The following is a 22,067-nucleotide window of genomic DNA, read 5'->3' as shown; positions in this document are numbered from 1 at the left end:
ACCACAATTTGCTTATCTATTTCACCTACTGAAGGACATCTTGGTTGTTTCCAAGTTTGGGTAGTTATGAATAAAGTTGTTATAAACACCTGTGTGCAGGTTTTTATATGAACATAAGCTTTCAACTTTTTGGGGTAAATACCAAGGAGGATGATTGCTGGGTTATATGAGAAGAATGTGTTTAGTTTTGTAAAAAACTTCCAAACTGTCTTCCAAAGTGGCTATACCATTTTGCATTCTACCAGCAATATATGAGAGCTCCTGCCACACCACATGCTTGCCAGCATTTGATGTTGTCAGTATTTTGAATTTTGACCATTTTAATAGATGTGAATATGTCTCGTTGTTTTAATTTGCAATTCTCTAGTGATATATAATATGAAAACATCTTTTCATATGGTTACTTGGCATCCATGAGGTATCTGTTCCATTCTTTTGCCCTGTTTGTAATCAGCTTTTTCATTTTTTTGTTGAGACTTTAAATGTTATTTGTGTATTTTGGATAACAGTCCTTTACCAGATATGTCTTGCAAATACTCTCTCCCGGCCTGTGGTTTGTATTTTCATTCTTGACAATGTCTTTTGTAGCACCATGGGACTCATATGAAGTGCCACTAGTGATGCTGGAAGTGCTCCCAAGAAGCAAAGTCATGAAGTTAAAACAAAAAGTTGAATTGCTTTGTATGTACCATAGATTGAGATTTGCAACTGCAGCTGTTCACCATTTCAAGACAAAAGAATTAAGTGTAAGGATCATAGTATAAATGAAAAGCAAATTTGTGACGCTATCACTGAAGCCATGCCAGCAAATAAAAAAAAGTGTGCTTTTTGCTAAATACCTTTTAATCTCACATTGAAAATGTAGCTTTTGGAGCGGTGGCTCACACCTAGAATCCCAGCACTTTTGGGAGGCTGAGGTGGGCAGATTGCCTGAGGTCAGAAGTTCAAGACCAGCCTGGCCTACATGGGAAAACCCCATCTCTACTAAAAATACAAAAATTAGCTGGGTGTGGTGGCAGGTGCCTGTAATTCCAGCTATTCGGGAGGCTGAGGCAGGAGAATCGCTGGAACCCAGGAGGCAGAGGTTGCAATGAGCGGAGTCCATGCCATTGCACTCCAGCCTAGGTGACAAGAAGGAAACTCCATCTCAAAGAAAAAAAGAAAGGAAACAAAATGTAGCTTTCATGTCATTGCAGGATTGTTATAAGAAAGACATACCTGACCGGGTGCAAAAGCTCATGCCTGTAATCCCATGACATGTGTAAGTGGAGATACACAATCCCTCTTATTAAAAAGAAGGGTGCATAACGATAGAACAATAATTCAATCAACCAATGTTGCTTAATGTTCGCCTTGTATATCCCTTTTCTATTATTTTTCAATTATTACTTCTGCTTCTGTATTAGGTGTGCCTCAAGTAAACTATATTTAAATTGCTTAACTTAATGCAGCAATCTCTGACTTTTAGTAGACAGAAGTGTCAAAGCCTCAAGGCTTTGATAGTAAGAAATTGATGGGTCTCAAAGACTGAATTTGTGTCATTGAATAGAGGTGCTAAGAGCCACAATGCAAAGAACACATACAGGAGTACACTGTCAGAGAGAAATGTTAATTGACCACCTCTCCATTCCATGTCTGGCTGCTTTGGAAGGTGTCGATCCCATATCTTTTTGAGATTATTTCTTAAATCTAGAAAATGTCTGTGTTCGCTTAGTTACATCTAGTCATCACTCTAATTCATCAACCTTAGGGCTTTAGGCTAGTACAAGGATTAGGTATAGACTAATATAAATATGGAGAAAGTTATCTTAAAAACTGAACTGTTGGCCATGACAGGAAGGAAGATTGGATGCGCCTCATTATACCTCCACCCTTTTGGAGTTTAGGTACAATAACTGATCAGCATTAATGTTAAAATAGAGATCTTAAGGCTGACAAAACAAACTCTGTGGCAATAACATGTCAACTCTTATACAAGATCTACAGCCACACAAGGCAAGGATTAAGTCACATCTGCAGGCCATCAATCTTGCTACACAGCATCTTTATCTTAAGACCTTCCTTTCTGCTGAGTTCAAGTTTAGAAACAGCCTTACTCCTATAACCAATTGCAAAAATTAAAGAATCTCTGAATCCACCTCTAACCCGTAAGCCTCTCCCAACCCCCACCCCCACACCTTCACCCCTGCTTCCAGATATTCCACCTTTTCAGGTAGAAACCTTCCATATATTGATTTATGTCTTTGCCTGTAACTCCTGTCTCCCTAAAAATGTATAAAACCAAGCTGTAACCCTATAACCATTTTTAGGACCTCTTGAGACCAGGCCCAGGCCCTGGTCACTCATATTTACTCAGAATAAACCTCTTTAAAACATTTAGAGTTTGTTTTTTCTATTAACAACAGATTTAGGGAATTTTAAAAAATATTATGGGATATGCGCTTCCCTCTAAGATGTAGAAAGCTGCAAAGGTAATAGCTCCCAACCTGATAATGACAAAAAGCTAAACTACAAAATCACAACTTTCTTGAACCCAGCAGTGTGATCTGAAGTCAGAGGGAAAACAAACAGTCAGAAATCCAATGACAGACAGGTCATCCAAAGAGAAACAGAAACTGTGGGCCAGCTCAGCTCTGGCAGAGCATGAGAGGAATACAGAGTCACCATGAAACCAGTTAGAAAATACAATTATGTTTCTTTTTAAAAAAAAAAAAAGAAAAAAGCAACCAATGCAAAGGAAAGCAGAAAAACATGGAAAAGAAATAATTAATAAACATATAAAACAAACAGAAAACAGCTAATTAGAGAGCACATTCAAATAAAGCCAAGTCAATAACTACTTTAAAAAGTAATGATCTTAACACCACAATTAAAAGACAGAAATTATAAGAATGGATTAAAATATTTTAATAAAGGAAAATCTGGCTGAATGCTGCCTACAAGAAATCCCCTTTACATGTAAAAGCTTAGCTAGATCATTAACAGCATATTTTATGTTATGTGTATTTTACTACAATAAAAAAGTTAAATGGAAAATACGTACGATAGAAAGATTAGTCAATAGAAAGATGGAGTGGTTCTATTAATACCACGAAGTAGATTTCAAAACAAGGGATATTATAAAAGATAAAAATGAATATTATATAATGACAAAGAAGTCAACACACTAAGAATATAAAACAATGTGTACATGCCTAACAAAAGAGCATTCAAATGAATAAACCAGGGAGAAATAGTTAAATGCATAATTACTATTAGTAAATTTACCACTCCTTTCTCATATAACAAGTTGACAGAACAAAGAAGAAAAAAACAAAAGATCAGTAAGAATATAGAGAACTGAAGAACCCTATAGCCAATTCAATTACAAGAATTAAATATATTTGTACAACACTCCACCGACAAAACAGAAGTCATACTGTGTTCAGTGGTACAGAGAAGATTCACCAAGACAGACCATATACTATGCCATAAACAAGCCTCCACAAATTTAAAAGTGTTGAAATTATGCAAAGTATATTTGCTGACCAAAATAGAATTCAGAATTAATCAATGAAAAGGTATATATGACATTCCAAAATATTAGGAAATTAGAAATAAACAAACTCTTTAAATAATCTATTGGTCCAAGAAGAAGTCAATCGGGAAATTAGAAAATATTTTAAATTGAGCAAAAATAAAAACACAACATAGTAAATATAACAAAATCAGTTAGACACAGCTAAGGTTAAGTTTAAAAGGAAAAGTGTACCACGGAAAGCTTATATTAGAAAAGTCTCATATCAATGTTCTAAACTTTCATTTTTAGACTTTAATAAAAGAAGAACACATGAATCCTAAAAGAAGGAAATAGGAAAGATGAGAAATCAATAGAAAAAAGTCACAAAGAAAATTAACAAAACTATTTCTAGCTTTGGTGGCCTAACAGAGGAAAAACTAATGCCCTTTCTGGATACATATTATCTACTTTGATCTTTTACATATAATGTTAAACATATTGGCCAGGAACAGTGGCTCACACCTATAATCCCAGCACTTTGGGAGCCAAGGCAGGTAGATTGCTTGAGCACAGGAGTCTAAGACCTACCTGGGTAACATAGAGAAACCTTATCTCTACAGAAATAAAATAATTAGCCAGGCATGGTGGTGCACATCTGTAGTCCCAGCTACTCAGGAGGCTAAGGTGAGAGGATTACTTGAGCCCTGGAGGTTGAGGCTACAGAGAGCCAAGATCATGCCACTGTACTCCAGCCTGGGCAACAAAGCAAGATCCTGTCTCAAAAAAAAAAGGTTAAACATAAAGTTAAAAAGTATGAGACATTCAAATAAAGAGAAAATAACCCCAAATTAAGAGAAAATCAGTCAATAGGTGCATACTCACAGATAACCCAGATGTTGGAATTTGTAGACAAGAGCTTCAAACTAACTATGATGTTGAATGATCTAATTAATAAGATGGAAAACATTTATAAAGAGGGGTAAAATTTTCTCAAAGATACACAATATTAAAATAAATTTAACAAAATACTGGAAACAAAATACACAGTATTGAAAATTCAGTAGCCTTATCAAGAGAAAAAAGAATGAATAAACTTAAAGACAAAGTAGAAATTAGTCAGACTGAAACATAAAGAAAAATAATTTCTTAATGTGTCTAAGATCTGTGAGACAATATCAAATTGTCTAATACACAGGTAACTGTATTGAAGATAATGAGAAACAATAGGGCAGAGGGCTATTGGAAGAGGTAATAGGCAATAGTTTTTATCAAATTTAATAAAGTATATCAACCCAAAAGTCCAGGAAACTCAATTAAGATAAACACCAAGAAGTGTTTACTTTCTGAAGTAAAATGAGAATGGAAAAAATCTGAAAAAATCGTGACCAAAAACTTTCCAAATTTGATAAAAATTATAATCTTAAAGGTTCAAGAAGCTCAACAAACCCCCAAGCAAAAGAGACATGGATAAAACTACACCAAACCACATGATAATCAAATTTCTTAAAACCATTGATAAAGAAAAGATCTTAAAGTAGAAAAAAAACAAAAATGGATATCTTACATACTAAGAAACAAAGATAGATTAACAGCAGATTTCCTCTGATAAGCAGTACAAACCAGAAGATAGTGAAGTAACATCTTTAAAATACTGAAAGAAAAAAAGTTTCATATGTGTATATATGTGTAAAGTGTTCTAAAATATCTATCTATCTATATGTATATGTGTGTGTATATATATATATATATGCAGAAAGGTTGCTAGAAAATGGGGGAATTTATCAGCTGGAGATCTGGGTGAAGCCATGAAGTAAGTGCATAGAAACAGTTGTTTAATTAGAGGAATATAGTTCAAAATTGATACCCTAGAGTTTGACTTTTCAGAGATTAGTTAAATGTAATGGCAAGATCTAATTTATAATACTGGAGTTGATGACTTAAGAGGAAATAATCATTGGAAGTAAGATTAAGATATTCAAATAAAAGATTTAAAGTAAGAACTTAAACTCTAAATTCCGCAAAGAAAACCTATGAAATGCCCTTCTTGACAACAGCCTTGACAAAGAATTTGTGATTAAGTCCTCAAAAGAAATAGCAACAAAACAAAAACTGACAAGTGGAACCTAATTAAACTAAAGAGATTCTGCATGGCAAAAGAAACTATCAACAGAGTCAACAGGCATCCTACGGAACGGGAGAAAATACTTGCAAACTATGCATCCAACAAAGATCTAATATGTACAATCAATAAGGAACCTAAACAAATGTACAAGCAAAAAACAAACAACCCATTAAAAAAATAACTAAAAGACACAAACAGGCACTTTTCGAAAGAAAACATACGAGTGACCAACAAACATATGAAAAAATGCTCAATATTACTAATCATTAGAGAAATGCAAATCAAAACCCTAACAAGATATCAGCTCATATCAGTCAGAATGACTATTACTAAAAAGGCAAGAAATAACAGACAACTGGAGAGGCTGTTGAGAAAAGGGAATGATTATACACCTCTGATGGGAGTATATATTAGTTCAACCATTGTGGAAAGCAGTTTGGAGATTTCTCAAAGAACTTAAAACAGAATTGCCATTTAACCCAGTAATCCCATTACAGGGTATATACCCAGAGGAATATAAATCATTCTACCGTAAAGACACATGCACAAGTATGTTCACTGCAGCACTATTCACAATAGCAAAGACATGGAATCAACCTAAATGGCCATCAACTATAGACAGGATCAAAACATGTGGTACATATACATAATAGAATACTATGTAACTTTAAAAAAGGATGAGACCATGTCATTTTCAGCAACATGAATGCAGCTGGAGGCCATTATCCTAAGTGAATTAATACAGGAACAGAAAACCAAATATTGCATGTTATCACTTATAAGTGGGAGCTAAACTTTGAATACATATGGCCACAAAAGCAATAGACACAGAGGCCTACTTGAGATTGGAGGGTGGGAGGGTGGTGATGATGGAAACACTACTTATAGTGTAGTATTTATCATACCTGAGTGACAAAATTATCTGTATACCAAATCCCCATGACATACAATTTACCTATACAACAAGCCTACACATGTACCCATGAACCTAAAATAAAAGGTAAAAGAATAAAAAATAACAGATGCCAGCAAGGCTTCAGAGAAGAGGAAATGCTTATACACTGTTGATAGGAATGTAAATTAGTTCAGCCATTGTGGAAAGCAGTTTGGAGATTTCTAAAAGAACTTAAAACTACCGCATGACTCTCAAAGAACTCAAAACTACCATATGAGCCAGCAATCTCATTACTGAATATATACCTAAAGGAATATAAAATTGTCCTACCATAAAGACACATGCACACATATGTTCACTGCAGCACTATTAACAATAGCGGAAGATATAAAATCAACCTAGATGCCCATCAATGGTGGAAAAAAGAAAATGCAGTATATATACACCATGGAATACAACACAGCCATGAGAAAGAGTGAAATCACATCCTTTGCAGCAACGTGGATGTAACTGGAGGCCATTATCCTAAGTGAATTAGCACAGGCACAGAAAACCAAATACCACATGTGTTAACTTATAAGTGGGAGCTAAACATTGGGTACATGTGGACATAAAGATAGGAATAATAAACAATGGGAACTACTGGGGGGAAAGGAGGGAGGGGTGTGTGGGCTAGAAAACTACCTATTGGGTACTACGCCCATTACCCAAGGGATGAAATCATCCATACCCCAGATCTCAGCATCGCACAACATACCCATGTAACAAACTTGGATATGTACCCCCAAATCTAAAATAAAGTTGAAATTATTTTTTAAAAAGATATTCAAGTTTTAGGTCGAATATCAACCTAAACTTGAGTTGTCAAGTTTAGTAAGACAATTGTGAAAGTGTTTGTTTAATGGACTCAGTGGTTCATGTGAACAGCTAACAAAAGCAAATCAAAACAGCTGACAAAAGCTGTTCACGTGAACCACCAAAAGAGTCAATTAAAAAATGACTTCCATAATTGTCTTACTTGAAGGCTCTATAGCAGTTATTTGCTTATTTCTTGAAACTTAGGCAATAAATGGTGGAACCAGAGAAAATTTATAAGATTGCATACTACAAAAATAAAAGAAATTGTATGCTATGAGCATCAGAGGAGTTTTGTCAGAAACCAGAGGAATAATTTCTTATTGAAAGCAGAAATTGGGAGCAAAATAACAAAAACAACACAATTATTATATCATTATAAAATTAATAATATAGTATAAATATATTATAATATATATAAGTACAAACACATTGTATACTCATGTAATATATGTCATATAGCATATTACATAATATATAATTGATATAATCTAAATATAAAACAATATAATATTGTTATATTGTTATAATGTCCCTGCAGCTATGTAACTCTATCACTCTTGTACATGGAAAGAAGGATGTGTGTTCAACTCAGTGGAACCAGTGTCCTCAAGTGAAAGTCAGGTTACTGTTAAGGTAAAAAAAATAATAAAATGAAAAGGAGGGTTTTTTAGTTAAGTGAAAAATGTTTGAAAGAATTTTCATTTAAAAAAATCAGACAATACAGTGGAAATTTATGGAAAGCTTGTAGCTATGAGATAAGTCAAGAGCATGGAAGAACAAAGTTGTACTAGGCTGAGTTCTGTACAAGAGCCCATCTTCTTAAAATTTTTCTATTTTTAATTTTTGTGGTACATAGTAGGTGTATATATTTATGGGGTATATGAGGTGTTTGATAATGGCATGATGTGATTGTTACACAACAGCTCATCTTTTTCAACAGGGACAGGACAGGGAGGAAAAATTACGGAATTTACTATGACCCTATTTTCATCTGGAACTTTTTAAAACATTATGCTAACATAGACAGAGAGAGATAGTACATGGTATCTGAAACTCTAGAACATTTACTGTTGTAGAATATTTCCTATTATACAAATAAATTTAAGAAGGATGAAAAGTGTTCCATGCTTTTAGCTTCCTTGTAGATACCTGGGCTCAAAGGTATTCTTTTCTCTTTAAATGCAAGAAGCGAAATGGCTGGAAAATCCCCAAGGAATCCCTAACTGCTCTATGTATAGACAGTCTAAAACTTTGTGATTAGGAAGTTCAGAACCAACATTCTTTTATAACAATATTAATTAACTTCTTTTGACCCATATCCCCAAGAGCTGTTCTCATCTAAATCTCTAAGGCAAATAGGTCCATGAAAAAACATAATTCATTCACCTACTTAACAAAAAACTGACAGAAGAAAGGAAAGGAAGCTTTACTCTATTGAGAAAAGGAAAGAAGTAGTTAAAAAAAATTCAAGTCACCTTTGATCTGGTGAAACATTTATAACATTCACGATCATTTAGTAAAAGCTTCAATGGAAGGATAGTCTAATAGTCATGAAGGTACAATGAAATACCAAAAACTTTACTGAGTTCCCTTCACTGAGCCATCACTTGGTAAGTATGCTTAAGAAGGAGTCCACTTAGCCACATCTAGATGAGTTGCTTGTATGAAATTCTATATTCAAAAAACTCAGTTACTGGATAATTGAAATAATTGAAAATTAAGCAAAGAGACAAAATATAGTCATTCTGCATGGGGAAAAATACCTGAGAATTAAAACTTAATAGTTTTTCATTGATTGATCAATTGATTTTAGAGACAAGGTCTCACTCTGTTGCCCAAGCTGGAGTGCAATGCCATGGTCATAGCTCACTGCAACCTGGAACTGCTGGGCTCAAGCAATCCTGCCACCTCCATCTCCAGAGTAACTAGGACCACAGATGCTCACCACCACACCTGGCTAGTTTTTTCAAAATATTTGTAGAGATGGGGTCTTGCTATGCCGCCCAGGCTGATATCAAACTCCTGGCCTCAAGCAATCCTCCTGCTTCAGTCTCCCATAAATGGAAGTTGAGGAAGATCTACTCTGTAAGTTTTTAAGGCCACTTACCACAGGTATTACCTTCTTTATCTGCAAAAACAGACTTTAGAATTTGTGTTGTGCTGAATTTACTGGAATGCAGGGCAAGGAGGATATCTAGAACATAAAGGTGCTTGAAGGGCTGTCATGGTGAAAAGATTAGTATTTGATCTATAAAATCAGTACGTGAACATGTATTTGGAAGTTACATAACAGAGTTTTCCACTCAAGATAAGAGTTTTTCATCCAGCCAGTAGTAAAGCAAGATAGTAATTTACTAATCACTGAAGTCATCCAAGCAATGGCTGGATGCATATGTGGTGAGAGTGCTAATCAGAAGGATTCATTATGGGGTTGGATGGTCAGTGGCCTAGTAAGGGCTGTTTCATCTTTGAGAGATATATCTATGAGTTAGAAATAGAATTAGCAAAAAAAAAAAAAAAATTCAAAGTACAAAATACAATGCTATGAATTAATTCACACACTTATATATGATAAAGTTTGAGCCTCTTCCTATGTCTGCACATACAAAACAGGAAAATTGTACATTATGTAATTGATGCAATGTAAGTATACTTTTTTGTATATTTGTATTTACTAATACAGTATCACTTTTGTTAAATTTACTTGTCTGTGTATAGTTGCTCTAAGCTTTCAATATTCTTAGTGAATGGAGTCAGAAGCCAATCTGGAATGATTCAGGTTAAGTAGCATTAGAAATATTTCTCAGTTAAAAATTAATGTTTTCACAACTTATCGTTATTAATTCAGATAAGAAACAATTAATGTTAATTGTTCAGCTCCTTTCTTAAAAGAATCAATTTTTTAGCAAGAATTTATTAGGTATTGTCACATATATGATTTAATTTAAACCTCATGGCAGGTCATTTTGAACATGAGAATTATCTTTATTTCTCTGATAAAGAAGCTATGACTCAGAGGTGAAGAATTTAATTCAATAAAAAAGAGCTGTAAGTGGTAAAAACTAGGATTGGAACCCAGTTCTTTAAACTATCTCACATTAATCTAATTAATACTTGAGTCTTAAAATGTAAAATATACTTAAAGTAAAATTTAAAAATAGGAATAAAGATAATGCTTATCTCATAGGTTATAATGAAAATTAAAAGAGTAAACTGCTTTAGATTGTGTCTGGCAACTACCAAAAACTCAACAAATATTATCTATTATTATTGAAAACCAAAAACGACGTGTAAAATATAATTTGCCTGTTGAACAACCTCACGGAAATAATAATATAAGACACACAAAAAACGTAACAAAATGCCTTGTATAGAAAGTTCACATATAATTTCCATGCTATTACATTAGTATATGTATTCATGATTAGCCACTTTTATGCAGTAACTTAGCAAATCATTTAGGAGTTTATTTAATGGAGAATAAAAGAAGTTACACTCTTTGAGGTGGGTCAGGGAGTCAAAAAGTACTGACAGCAGGACTCTAAGACTTTAATGGACCTTTTAAATGTGCAGACCAGCATTCTAAGATGAGAAAACTGAAGTTCAGAGTGTAAAATAAGATTTATTTTCTAAAAAAAAAAAAAGAGTACAGTGTTTCTACACTATTGAGGTATTAGCTACCTGAGCCCAGCTATGATATAGAACTATTCCCTCAGACTGAGAACCCATGAAAGAGATTTGTAAGTGACTTTACATTATCAACTGCTCTAGTAAAGTAAAATCTAATATTATAAGAACAAATCTTTCTTGGGTTTTTGTACTGAGTAACAAATAGTGAGGGCGAACATCCTATTGGAAAAGATTCTCAGGAATGAATAAGACAAGTGCACAAAAAATTTAGGTGGAAGAATATTTATTTGATCATTATTTATACAAGCAAGAAATGTAAACCATCTAAATATTCAGCACTAAGCAACTGGCTAAATATATCACAGTCCCACTGATAGAATCAAATGCTACACAATTCTCAAAAATGATTGTGAAGATTTCTAGGAATTGACCTGGAAAGATGCTGAATTGTTAAAAAAAAAAAAAAAAAAAAGGAAGAAAGAAAGAAAAGAGAAAGAAAGGAAAAGGAAAAAAGCTAAAAAGCTAATTACAAAACAATCTGCTAGTATGATTTGTTTTAGATACACAGATATGTAATTTGAACTTTAAAATCGCCTAAAACTATATATACCAAAATGTCACTGTATCTCTAATAAGTTTAATTACAGATTATAATTTTCTTTTTTGCACTTGCATTTCTGAATTCTTTGCACTAAAAATGTCTTTCTTGTAATAATAAAAAGAAAAATAAAATAAGAGGACGAACTTTTTTATCCTGAGGAAAGTGCAGGGGGAGGTTGGAAATAGAAAAAGAGGTGGTCACGATCGGTAGCAAAGAGTGGAGGAGATGCTGACTAATCTATTAAGGATTTACTAAAGAGGTGCTATCTAGATAAATAAAGCACCAAGATCAGAGTTAAAGCATGGGTTGGTTTTTACCTAAAATATCATTTCTTAGATAGTGGGATAAAGAACAAACTAGATCTTGAAGTACAGTTTCACGACGTCAGCTGACAAAGTAAATAAAGTGAGATGAATTACCTCTGTTTTTGCCTTCCTGTATATAATTTGTGCCTCTCTGATGCTATCACACTATATATGGTGCTCTCAAATGATCATCCAGATATATAATGTATATTAGATACTTCACAGAACTTGAAGGTAGGTTTTAGACACAAGGTATAATCTAAGGGCGAGATACCCATTATTTCTTTTTGAGATGTCATCTAAAATGATTAATAGGAACCATGAGCTATTGTTCCTTTTAATCATCTCTGGACTGTTTTCACAGATGTGTACATGCTAAAGAAAGACTTTAAGAATTGGGAGACTCTGGATATCTACAAATACAGAAAAAACTAAATCAACCTTTATCTCTTACTCATGATAACCACCAAAGTGAAATAAAGTTTGTTATATAAGACTATAAAGTTTTTAAAGGATTTGCCACTCAGGAACTGTAAACCAGAATAATAGAAGGGCATTCTGATTAAGTATACATCAGTACATCAGCACATTTTTAGCTGATAAAATGAAGCCAAAAGAGTAGAAAAGATCAGAAATTTCATCTAATGACAGGAATAGAATTTTATAACTAGAAGGAAGCTTGGAGTTTTTTATCCAGCCTTATTGTATCATTTTACAGGAAAAAACAAACAAACAAACAAACAAACATATACCTAAATCTTGACTTTCCCAATGTGGCACAATAATTACTTGCTGATAGAGGACTACACGCCAGGACTACGTCTCCCAATACAAGCCACTCTCCACAATACATTCTCAACACATATTTACAAAATTACCTAAGCTGATTTTGTTTTCTTGTTTCTTCAGGGAAACCCTGCCCACCATGTAGTAGTCGACATGGGAAACTGGAGCACTGTGACCGAATTCACCCTAATTGCCTTCCCAGCTCTCCTGGAGATTCGAATATCTCTCTTTGTGGTTCTTGTGTTAACTTACACATTAACAGCAACAGGAAACACCATCATCATCTCCCTGATATGGATTGATCATCGCCTGCAAACTCCAACGTACTTCTTCCTCAGTAATTTGTCCTCTCTGGATATCTTATATACCACTGTCATTACCCCAAAGTTGTTGGCCTGCCTCCTAGGAGAAAAGAAAACCATATCTTTTGCTGGTTGCATGACCCAAGCATATTTCTACTTCTTTCTGGGGACAGTGGGGTTTATCCTCTTGGCAGTAATGTCCTTTGACCGCTACGTGGCTATCTGCGACCCACTGCGCTACATGGTCATCATGAACAGCAGGGCCTGCCTCCTGCTGGTTCTGGGATGCTGGGTGGGGGCCTTCCTGTCTGTGTTGGTTCCAACCATTGCAGTGACATGGCTACCTTACTGTAGGAAAGAAATTAATCATTTTTTTCTGTGACATTGCCCCTCTTTTACAGGTGGCCTGTATAAATACTCACCTCATTGAGAAGATAAACTTTCTCCTCTCTGCCCTTGTCATCCTGAGTTCCCTGGCATTCACTACTGGGTCCTACGTGTGCATAATTTCTACCATCCTACATATCCCTTCCACCCAGGGACGTCAGAAAGCTTTTTCTACCTGTGCTTCTCATATCACTGTTGTCTCCATTGCCTATGGGAGCAACATCTTTGTGTATGTGCGACCCAATCAGAACTCCTCACTGGATTATGACAAGGTGGCTGCTATCCTCATCACAGTGGTGACCCCTCTTCTGAATCCTTTTATCTACAGCTTGAGGAATGAGAAGGTAAAGGAAGTGTTGAGAGAGACAGTGAAAAGAATCATGACCTTGATACTAAGGAAAACTTGACACTGGTATGTACTACATCAAATACATTTCCTTTTTTTATTTTTTTTTTTAAGCTCCAGGGTAAGTGTGCAGGATGTGCAGGTTTCTTACATAGTTAAACGTGTGCCATGGTGGTTTGCTGCACCTATCAATCCATCGCCTACGTATTAAGCCCAGCATGCATTCGTTCTTTTTCCTAATGCTCTCCCCAACCCCCAGCCCTCCCCTGACGGCACATATTTCTTATCTTCGAAACATTCTTTCTGCATGACTGTGTGGTGTTTGGTGTGCCAGAAACTGAGACGGTGCCCCGGGATGAGCAATGATCATGCCAAACTGAAAGCAAACTTTGATCATGCCTGGAGGGAAAATCCAATCCATGAAGTATCTTGCATATACCACAAAGGGAGCCTGGGTGCAGTGGCTCACACCTGTAATCCCAACACTTTGGAAGGCCAAGATGGGAGGATTGATTGAGCCCTGGAAGTTGAGGCTGCAGTGAGCTGTGATTGTGCCACTACACTCCAGCCTGGGTGGCAGAGTGAGACCTCATTAAAAAATATATATATACCATGAAAGAAACCTAACAGGGATTCAGAGGTCTCCAATTCTAGTCCTGGCTAAGTTCACTTATTTTCCACAGATTCTGACCATGCTACAACTTATCCAATCCTCAATGTCTCTCTCCATTTTTAAATAAAATAATAGATAATAAAATATCGCTACTTCTAGTAAGGCATGTAAAGTTAAAAAATATTTTCTTATTAGGCACTTTTGAATATTTCTGGAGACTTGGTTTTAACCTGTATTGGCCAGATTAAGTAAAGATGATGTGAGAAATGAGAGAAAAAGAGGTATGACTTAGGACGGTATCAAAGCCTCTGGCTATACAGAGTGAAAGATACTTGATGAGAAAAGGAACACAGGGCTGGGCGCGGCGGCTCACGCCTGTAATACCAGCACTTTGGGAGGCTGACGCAGGCAGATCACTTGAGGTCAGGAGTTCAAGACCAGTCTGGCCAACATGGTAAAACCCTGTCTCTACTAAAAATACAAAAATTAGCTGCACGTGGTGGTGCATGCCTATAATCTCAGCTGCTTGAGAGGCTGAGGCATGAGAATTGCTTGAACCTGGGAGGCAGAGGTTGCTGTGAGCCAAGATCACGCCACTGCACTCCAGCCTGGGTGACAGAGTGAGACTCCATCTAAAAAACAAAAAGAAAAAGAAGAAAGAGACACAGGAGGGGTTTCTTAGGGGTGGACCTATTGAACTGAAGGTTTTTGAGGGTCATCCAGTTATAAGTTGTCAGTTGGATAATTATTTGAAGCTTAGGAGAAAAACTTGAGCTAGAGATATAATTTATGGAGTCATCAAATATATTAACGATAATGAAAGCCATAAAAGTGACTGAGATCAACAGGGAAGAGTACAAAAGGAGATGATAATCCATAAATTAGTTTAAGGATGGATGACCAAGCAGAAGAGAAACCAGGAGGTACACCATGAAAGATAGTATGAAAGACAAAGGGGTGAACGTTTCAAGTGGCATGATGAAGAATGAAAAATATCTGTTGCATTTAGTGGCAACAAATCCTGAATTACTTTAGTAAAAAATTTAATAGAATTTTGGGGGTACAATTCAAAATACTGTAGGTAGAACAAGGTGTAGCTATAAATAAATGGATAATATAAATATAGAAAACACTTTCAAGAAGGCTGACTGAGAATATAAGCAGTATTACAACACAGGTTGAGTATCCCTAATCCAATAATTTGCAATCAGAAATCTTCCAAAATCTGAAACTTCTTGAGTATTTACATGATATTAAAGGAAACGCACTCACTGGAGAATTTCAGATTCTTTAGTTTTGGATTAAGTATGCTTAACTGGTAACTATAATGCAAATATTCTAAAATCTTAATAAATCCAAGTCCAAAACACTTCTGGTCCCAAGCATTTCAGATAAGAGATACTCAACCTATATGAATGAAGGAAACATGGGTTCAAGGAAGATTATTTTCCAGTGGAAGATGTGTTTGCTTTTTAAAAATATTGGTTGAAGTGTAGCAGTAGGGATAGGCTGAGGCAACAGAAGAACAAGGAATTATCAGCATGGGGGGTTTCCTGGGATGGTCAAAGGGGATGACATTGAGGCCATTAGTAGAAGGAGAGTTGCTGGTAGAAGTTAATGTTACTGACTGGTAAATAGGAATGGATGCATCCAGAAGTGGCACCATGCCAGGTAACAATAAGGTACAAATTTTCACAGTCCTTTTTGATAGGTGGCCCAAAGTGAATCTTAAGAAGACCTAGAAGCTTGGTACCTGGCTTCAGGTAGAAAATGACCAAAGGAAAATATAGCTTTGCAGAGTAGAGCAAAATAATTAAGTTCATCATTGAGCAGTATAATGCATTAATGTTCACAGGTCAAAAGTAATTCATTCATCCATTTACCAAATGTTGTTTGAATGTCTACTGTGTGCCAACAAACAGAACAGACAAAATCCCTGCTTTTTAATGAGTTTGAATTATAGACGGAGACATGCCATAAGTAAAAATATAATAGAGAAAAAATATATTAAAAGTTGCCAGGTTACAAAAATTATGAAAAAAAAATTAAAGCAGGGAAGGGAACAGAGAGTTTGGGGGACAACTTTCAAGTGTTAATAAGGTAGTTAAGAAAGCCTTCTCTGAGAAGGTGATCTGTGAATAAAGATTTCAAGGAGATGAGTATATGAGCCGTAAAACTACCTGGGAGAAAAACCGGACAAAGTAGGACAAAGACCCTATGCTGTGGAAAGAGTAAGGGAAGCAGGTCCTTGTGCTATAACAAACAGCCATTGAGGGCACAAATTATCTGAGAGCCTCTGCTGCCAGATCCCGAGGACCACACGAGCACCAAGATGGGAATCCAAGTTCATTGGTGTGCTGCACTGGAACTAAAGGCCAGAACAAACTAGAAGGTTTTACTAAGCCCATACTGATTAGGAATTGATCATCAAGCACAGCCATATATAATCAATAAATACTGACTGACTATATGTAAGAAAATTTCTTAAGTAAACCATAAGTGATTTTTACTTATAATGTCATTTTTTTTCAATGAATTGGTTTCGTAACAAGTTTGAAGCTAAAGCCTTTCATTTATGTTTTTATAAGCAGGAAACATCTGAAATAGGAGAATGATATGGTTTGGCTCTGTATCCTCTCCCAAATCCCACCTCCAATTGTAGTCCCCATGTGTTGAGGGAGGGACTGATAATCCCCATGTGTCAAGAGGGGGAGGTGACTGGATTATGGAGGCGGTTCCCCCATGCTGTTCTTGTGTTAGTGAGCGAGTTCTCACAAGATCTGATGGTTTTATAAATATTTGATAGTTCCTCCTTCACACACTCGCTCTCTTTCCTGCTGCCTTGTGTAAAAGGTACTTGCTTCTTCTTCGTCTTCCACCATGATTGTAAGTTTCCTGAGGCCTCCACAGCCATGCAGAACTGTGAGTCAATTAAACCTCTTTCCCTTATAAATTACCCAGTCTCGGATATGTCTTTACAGCAGTGTGAAAATGGACTAATACTGAGACAAATCAAAATACTTCATCAGTTAGTACAGTGATTCTCAAAATCTAGTTCATAGGTCAGCAGCTTTAACATTACCTAGGAACGTGTTAGACATAGAATTTCTCAAGCACCACCCCAGACCCACTACACCTGTGACACTGGAGATGAAGCTCAGCAATATGTGTTTTAATAAGCCTTGCAGATGATCCTGAAGAATACAAAAGTTTGAGAACCAGGACTTAGGGAGAACCAGTCAAGCTACTGGTTACCATGAAATCTATATCATTGCTAGGCCTCAGGAAGAGCCTTAATTAAATGTTACCAAGAAAAAAAAAGTCATAAAATGTAGTTGATATTTGTTAAAGATCATATAACATACAACAGTGGTCCCCAATCTTTTTGGCACCAGGGACCAGTTTCATGGAAGACAGTTTTTCCACAGCCAGGTGGAGGCAGAGGGTTGACTTTGGAATGATTCAAGCATATTACTTTTATTGTGCACTTTATTTCTATTATAATATGTAATAAAATAATTATACAATTCACCATAATGTAGAATCAGTGGGAGCCCTGAGCTTGTTTGCCCGCAACTAGATGGTCTCATCTGGGAGTGATGGGAGATAGTGACAGATCATCAGGCATTAGATTCTCATAAGGAGCATGAAAACTAGATCCTTCACAGGTACAGTTCACAATAGGGTGTCTGCTCCTAAGAATCTAATGCCATTACTGATCTAACAGGAGACAGAACTCAGGCCGTTATGCTAATGATGGGGAGTGGCTGTAAATACAGATGAAGTTTCGGTTGCTCACCCACCGCTCACCTCCTGCTGTGTGGCCGAGTTCCTAACAGGCCACGAACCTGTACGGGCAGCAGTCCATGACCTGGGGGTTAGGTACCTCTGGCATATAGTATTATTAATATGAGTATGATAATTAGGATTATCATTATTCTTATCATAGGTGCTTAATTATATCTGTTCATTTACTGTTACCAAATGGTTGAATTAGCTCCAAAAGCTGAGCTTCTTCCTATGTATAGAGAAGTATCTTGCTGAAGCACTAGAAATAGCTGCCAAAGTACCTTGTGTGTGTGTGTTTTATGGGCATTTGCCAATAAAATAAAGACTTGCTAGACAATGAGTTGTATTAAAGGCCGACAGTTGTATTAAAGGCCAGATTTGTTGGTCCTTTTCTCAGTCACCTAAATTTTTGTGATTTAAATGTCTCTGGCTCTTTCCGGCAAGAAAAAAAAAACCCTTTAGTTTAACTTTATAGTTTAATTACCATTGTATACATTATGGTCATTTTCCCTCAGAACTCATTAGTCAGTCAAGCATTTATTCATAGAAGATGTGCTGAGCACACCTGAATTATGATCTTGGGCAAGTTATTGAATCTTTCGGTATCTCAGTTTCTTACTTATCTACAAAATGATAATTTCTATGGTGTGGGGCTAAAGTAAAATAAACCTGAAAGCATTTATATCAGTTGTATGATATAGAAATGCTGGATGAATATTACTTATCTTTCTTAGGGCCCTGTGTAAAATTCAATGGGAGATGCTGATGATACAAACATAAACAGGACTTGATCTCCACTCCTAAGTTATTCACATTTTAGTTTGAGATAAAAGAATATACAAGAAAATTTTATGAATGATAAATTCAAAAAATAAACGAATTAATACTTCTGATATTGGCCATGGTGGAGTAACAGATATCTGATTTTCTGTTTTGACTTAGGCAACTAGAACATGACAAAAATACATAAAGCAAACCATTTCACACATTGGCTAACAAGCAATACAAGATTACGATTATTAAGAGAAGAAAAACAAAACAAAGTGAGCCTTAAGACTGCCCCAGTTTGCAACCTGGATACAGTCTCCTAGTCTGCAGTCTAGCAGCAGTATTCAAACAGAGGCTGGAAGTTTCTATGAGTAAGAAAATAGAGATCAGTTTGGGGAGGCCAGGGAGACTTGAAGTTACAGGGAAGATGACTAGAAATGAAAGAGTTGCATAGTAAGAGAACTCTGGAGATAGGCAGAAGGATCCCCTGAAGACTGGCTCAATATAGAGCTAAGCAGTCATGAAAAGAAATTACCTGAAGATGTGAAAGGATCCACAAGAAATCAACAGGCCAAATAATTCCTAGTGTTCACATTGGGATGGAAATAGCTTGTGTTTCCTTCAGCCAGAGTAAAAAGACCTTTTAATATTAGGGTATTAGGTAGAGTAAGGGGGACAAATTATCTCTAGTACAAAGACAGACCTAGCTTTTTCTTAAAAGATTTTCAAAACAAACCTGAAAAGATCAAACTAGTCCACAAGTAAATGCCTAGGAGAAGAAAGTCTAACACAACTTAAAAGAATACAACCAAATCTATAACTTAATAATTTAATATCACAATATCCAGTATCCAAACAGAAAATTCTAAGCATATAAAGAAGCAGGATATTGTGATACATAACCAGAAAGAAAATCATCAAAAGAAGCAAATCTGGAAATGATGGGAATTCACAGGAAAAGAATATTTAAATAGCTATGTGCCCAAGAATTTAGACTGTATAGTGATTTAACAATTAAATTATAAAAAGTATTAATATTTATAATAATTTAAAGCATTTCTTATATAAATACTCTCAAATGGTATATATCATCATAATTATTATCATCATCATAACCATTTCATTTGTCCTGCACACTTTTAAAACTTTAGATGTCTTTCTTGTATTATTTTATTTTTTGCTAGCATCCATTATTCTTACAGTGTTGGCCATGATGATCCCATATCCTTAAGTAATTAGACGAAGAGCTTTGCAGGAAATGTTATTTGGCTCAGTACAATGCACATGATCTATTTTTTAAATGGCTATAAAAGACAGTTTTCATTCATTCTTCTTTCCCTTGCACACAGGATAACAGGTAGGAGATGTGACCGAATTTCTTCTTGGCCACACCTATCTATGCAAAGACCAAAATAAAATTTCAAATGTCACTGGCCCTTGTTCACCTTACCTAGGTGCATACCATAAGCTCTTGCTCTCCTATGCAATTACTACCAAGTAATTTATAGTAAGCAGTCATGAAAAGATATTACGAGAATCCCCATTATCCCTACTTATTTACTGAGGCACAGATATAAGGTGGCTTAGGCACTATTTTTCAGTGAGCCCTTCATTTTCTTCACATACTTCTTTTATTTATAATTTTAGAAATAAATCCCTGTCTTGGTTAGATAATCAATACCTGAAACAGATACCAGATGATCCTCCCCACCTTGGTGCTTCTCACAGGTGCTCACCTTTTCCAGCCAAAATTCTCGCATAAAATAAGTTTGGCATTTATGCAGCCAACAGACACATGAAAAAATGTTCATCATCACTTGCCATCAGAGAAATGCAAATCAAAACCACAAGGAGATGCCATCTCACACCAGTTAGAATGGCAATCATTAAAAAGTCAGGAAACAACAGGTGCTGGAGAGGATGTGGAGAAATAGGAACACTTTTACACTTTGGGTGGGACTGTAAACTAGTTCGACCATTGTGGAAGACAGTGTGGCAATTCCTCAAGGATCTAGAACTAGAAATACCATTTGACCCAGCCATCCCATTACTGGGGATATATCCAAATAAATCATTCTACTATAAAGACACATGCACACGTATATTTATTGCGGCACTATTCACAATAGCAAAGACTTGGAACCAACCCAAATGTCCATCAATGACAGACTGGATTAAGAAAATGTGGCACATATACACCATGGAATACTATGCAGCCATAAAAAAGAATGAGTTCATGTCCTTTGTAAGGACATGGATGCAGGTGGAAACCATCATTCTCAGCAAACTATCGCAAGAACAGAAAACCAAACACCGCATGTTCTCACTCATAGATGGGAGTTGAACCATGAGAACACTTGGGCACAGGAAGGGGAACATCACACACTGGGGCCTGTCATGGGGTGGGGGGACAGGGGAGGGAGAGCATTAGGAGAAATACCTAATGTAAATGACGAGTTAATGGGTGCAGCACACCAACATGGCACATTTATACATGTAACAAACCTGCACGTTGTGCATATGTACCCTAGAACTTAAAGTATAATAATAAATAAATAAATAAATAGATGTGCATTTAAAGCTGTATACTGCTCTATAATCACTGCTGTAGCAATATTTGACAAGGTTTTACATGGCTTATCTTTATTATCATTCAGATAAATAATTTTTTAATTTCAAAAAATAATAAGTTTGGATTCCTTTGTCCACCAGTGTGTCATACATTTTTAGCCTCTATCTGGGGCCCCTAATACACATAAGTAAGACAGAAGTCAGGTAGCATTAGATAATTCAGTAGAGTACATTTGAGTATCTGTGATAAATTTGCCGCTCTTAAGAACTCTCAATCCCTTCCAGCTCATGCAACTGTTCTTTGAGTAAAATTTAAAAAAAAAACAAAAACTGAGACAATGTTGTACATACTTCATACTGCCCAACATAATACAGAGACAAGGAAGAGTAAGATTACATTAAAATTCATGGAAATTGAGTATTCAAGAATGCCTTACAAGTTTGAAAGTGGTAAACATATATTAGAAAATTTCTCTAGGTATTTAACTCCTGGTTTTTCAATATCAAACACAAGGGAAAAAAAAAAAAAAACAGAGAAAAAGCATTTAATAATACAATGATGCATCCAATTCAAGGGCAAACTGAAAATCCATTC

At 35.7% G+C, this 22,067-nt stretch overlaps 1 protein-coding gene across 1 annotated transcript; it reads left to right on the top strand.

Annotated features, from left to right (window-relative positions):
* Positions 1–12,849: 12,849 nt before the first annotated feature.
* LOC112607338 (olfactory receptor 6M1) lies at positions 12,850–13,792 on the top strand. The gene is given in 2 exon segments (XM_025358461.1): positions 12,850–13,368; positions 13,370–13,792. Coding segments are annotated over 2 exon segments (942 nt in total).
* The last annotated feature ends 8,275 nt before the right edge of the window (positions 13,793–22,067 follow it).

Source organism: Theropithecus gelada, chromosome 14 (genome assembly GCF_003255815.1).
Source record: "Theropithecus gelada isolate Dixy chromosome 14, Tgel_1.0, whole genome shotgun sequence".
Taxonomy (NCBI): Eukaryota; Metazoa; Chordata; class Mammalia; order Primates; family Cercopithecidae; genus Theropithecus; species Theropithecus gelada.
Note: the sequence above shows the minus strand (reverse complement) of the source record. Positions and strands in the feature narration are given on the sequence as shown.